This window comes from Suricata suricatta, chromosome 16 (assembly GCF_006229205.1).
Source record: "Suricata suricatta isolate VVHF042 chromosome 16, meerkat_22Aug2017_6uvM2_HiC, whole genome shotgun sequence".
Classification (NCBI taxonomy): domain Eukaryota; kingdom Metazoa; phylum Chordata; class Mammalia; order Carnivora; family Herpestidae; genus Suricata; species Suricata suricatta.
The window spans coordinates 17491194-17493294 of NC_043715.1; the positions used below are offsets into that span (position 1 = coordinate 17491194).

The 2101-nt window shown below is 58.5% G+C and overlaps 1 protein-coding gene and 1 long non-coding RNA gene across 2 annotated transcripts in view; both read right to left on the reverse strand.

Moving 5' to 3' along the window:
- Positions 1–213: 213 nt before the first annotated feature.
- THAP11 (THAP domain containing 11) lies at positions 214–2095 on the reverse strand. Its single transcript, XM_029924175.1, has one exon. The coding sequence runs from the start codon at positions 1855–1857 to the stop codon at positions 919–921; it is 939 nt and encodes a 312-aa protein (XP_029780035.1). The 5' UTR covers positions 1858–2095; the 3' UTR covers positions 214–918.
- LOC115279671 overlaps positions 214–2101 on the reverse strand; it is a 5597-nt gene continuing 3709 nt past the window's right edge. Inside the window, exon 2 of the long non-coding RNA XR_003903573.1 lies at positions 214–456. This is a non-coding gene — a long non-coding RNA (uncharacterized LOC115279671). The remainder of the gene's footprint in view (positions 457–2101) is intronic.

Sequence of the window (2101 nt, forward strand, 5' to 3'; positions counted from 1 at the left end):
GAGCTGGGCCAGGAACTCTGTGAAAACCTTATGAGGCCAGGGTCCACGTGCTCAGGGCCCCTTTATGGAGAAACATGGTCACTGAAGCATTTCTACTCTCAGGATCAGGCTGGTCCTTGAGACCTAGGGCAGAGTTCTTTTGGGAGGCCTATTTCCCCATGTTTCAGAAATACTTAAATGAGTTTTTATCAAAATAAAATGGAGAAACTCAAATTAAAACCTTACTTTGTTTAATTCGTTTTGCCAAACAAACACAGTGAAAACTTTAGTCTGACTAATTGTACAGAAAATAGAATTTGTAACCAGTAGCAAACATAACAGGATAAACCTAAGTCCCTGGCAAGCTGGATCTTCAATAGCAGGTCACCTAGATCCCCTTGTAGATGGCCTCCTGAGGAGGGAGGTTCTAGGCAGAGGCACAGATCTGCCAATTCCCATCAGAATCACAGGCTGCACCTGGGAAGGAAAAGCAGGAAAAGGAGAACTGATGTTACTTGGATCTCTTATCACTACACACGGAAGAGCTGTTTCAACGCTGGCCAACCTCAAGCAAGGTGTTGTCTTCCCAAACCCATAGTCCTTGGGCAGCTGACCTGCATTCTGAGGGGTTAAGTTTCAAGTTCAGTGGTTCTGAAGCCTCTACTTAACCAGAACCTGCAACATAAACTGGGAGTTAGGTGAAGAGTGGGGGGACAAAGTCATAGATGCTGGTGTCACCTGTGCAGAGTCTGAGGTCCCAGACTTCAGGACCTTGCTTCAGGAGAAAACAAGAGAGGGTGTTAGTCACCAGCAAAAGAGTCCAGCTGCCCTAAGCTTCAGTACTGTCAACCAGTGTCCCAGGAATATAGGGTAGTTCAACAGCCATGGCCTAAGGTCCCTCTAGGTCCGGGGTCCAGCAAGCCAAAGTGGGAGCCCCGTTCACATTCCGTGCTTCTTTCGGATGACAGCCATGGCCAGCAGCCGATCCTTCTCGCGGAGTTCTTCTCGTAGCTTGGCCTCAGTAAGACGCAGGTGGCGGATGCTGCCTTTCATCTCCTTCATCTTCACCTCCATCAGCGCCAGGATGTCCCGCTGCTCGTTTAACTTGCGCAGGAGCTCCTCCTCCGTGGTGCCTGACGACAACGAGTATGAGTGGTCGGAACCAGTATCAGGGAAGCCCTCTTCCCCCACCACCACCAACTGGGGACCCATTGGGCACTCTGCGGCCTCCAACCCTGCTGTAGCAGCTTCTAGCTCCGACGCGGCGGCTGCGGCGGCTGCGCCCTCGGCGGCGGCGAACTCCACTTGCACGGTCAGGTCGATGGGTTTCACGTCTTCGCCAGTGGGAGTGGTGGGCGCTGGGGGCACGGACCCTGGGGCCTGGCTGCTGTCTACAGCGGCCTGAAGGGTGAGGAGCACAGCAGCAGAGGTAGACACCAGGTTCGGCTGCAGCTGGGAGGCCTGGGCAGTGGAGGCTGATGGCGACGACTGCTGCTGCGGCGGTGGCTGCTGCTGTTGTTGCTGCTGCTGTTGCTGTTGTTGTTGTTGTTGCTGCTGCTGCTGCTGCTGCCTGCGGCGGGCGGCTGCAGCTCCGGCAGGTCTGCGTGCTACTTTGCGCTCGTTGACGCCACGCAGCGGGAAGATGGTGGGGACACGCACCGTGTAGGTCTTGCGGCCCCCCTGGAAGTGGACGCTGCAGAGACGATGGCCGGTGGTGGGCTGGAAGGTGGAGAAGCACCCACTGACGCCAGCGCGGGACACGTTCTTGAGCCAGAGGCGCCGCAGTTCAGCGTCCTTGGGAAACGTGTAGAAGTGCAGCGCCTTATCCCGGTGCGAGTTGTTGTAGCAGCCCGGCACGCAGCACGTAAAGCCTGGCATGGCTGCGCCGCGCGGCCCGGCTCGGCCCTGCCCACCGGCCTCCTAAGCCCTTCGACGGCCCGGTAGGTCTGCCGCCGCCCGCCCCTCGACGGGCGGCGCCGGGCGGGTCCTTAGGCGGCTTCCCACTAATGCCGCCCGGCGTAGCCGGCCTGGCCCGGCGTCCCGTGAGCAGAATACGCTTCCCGCCGGCCCGCGCCGAGCCGCCCGCCCGGCCGCCCGCCTGCGCTCCGGAGTCGGCCCCGGG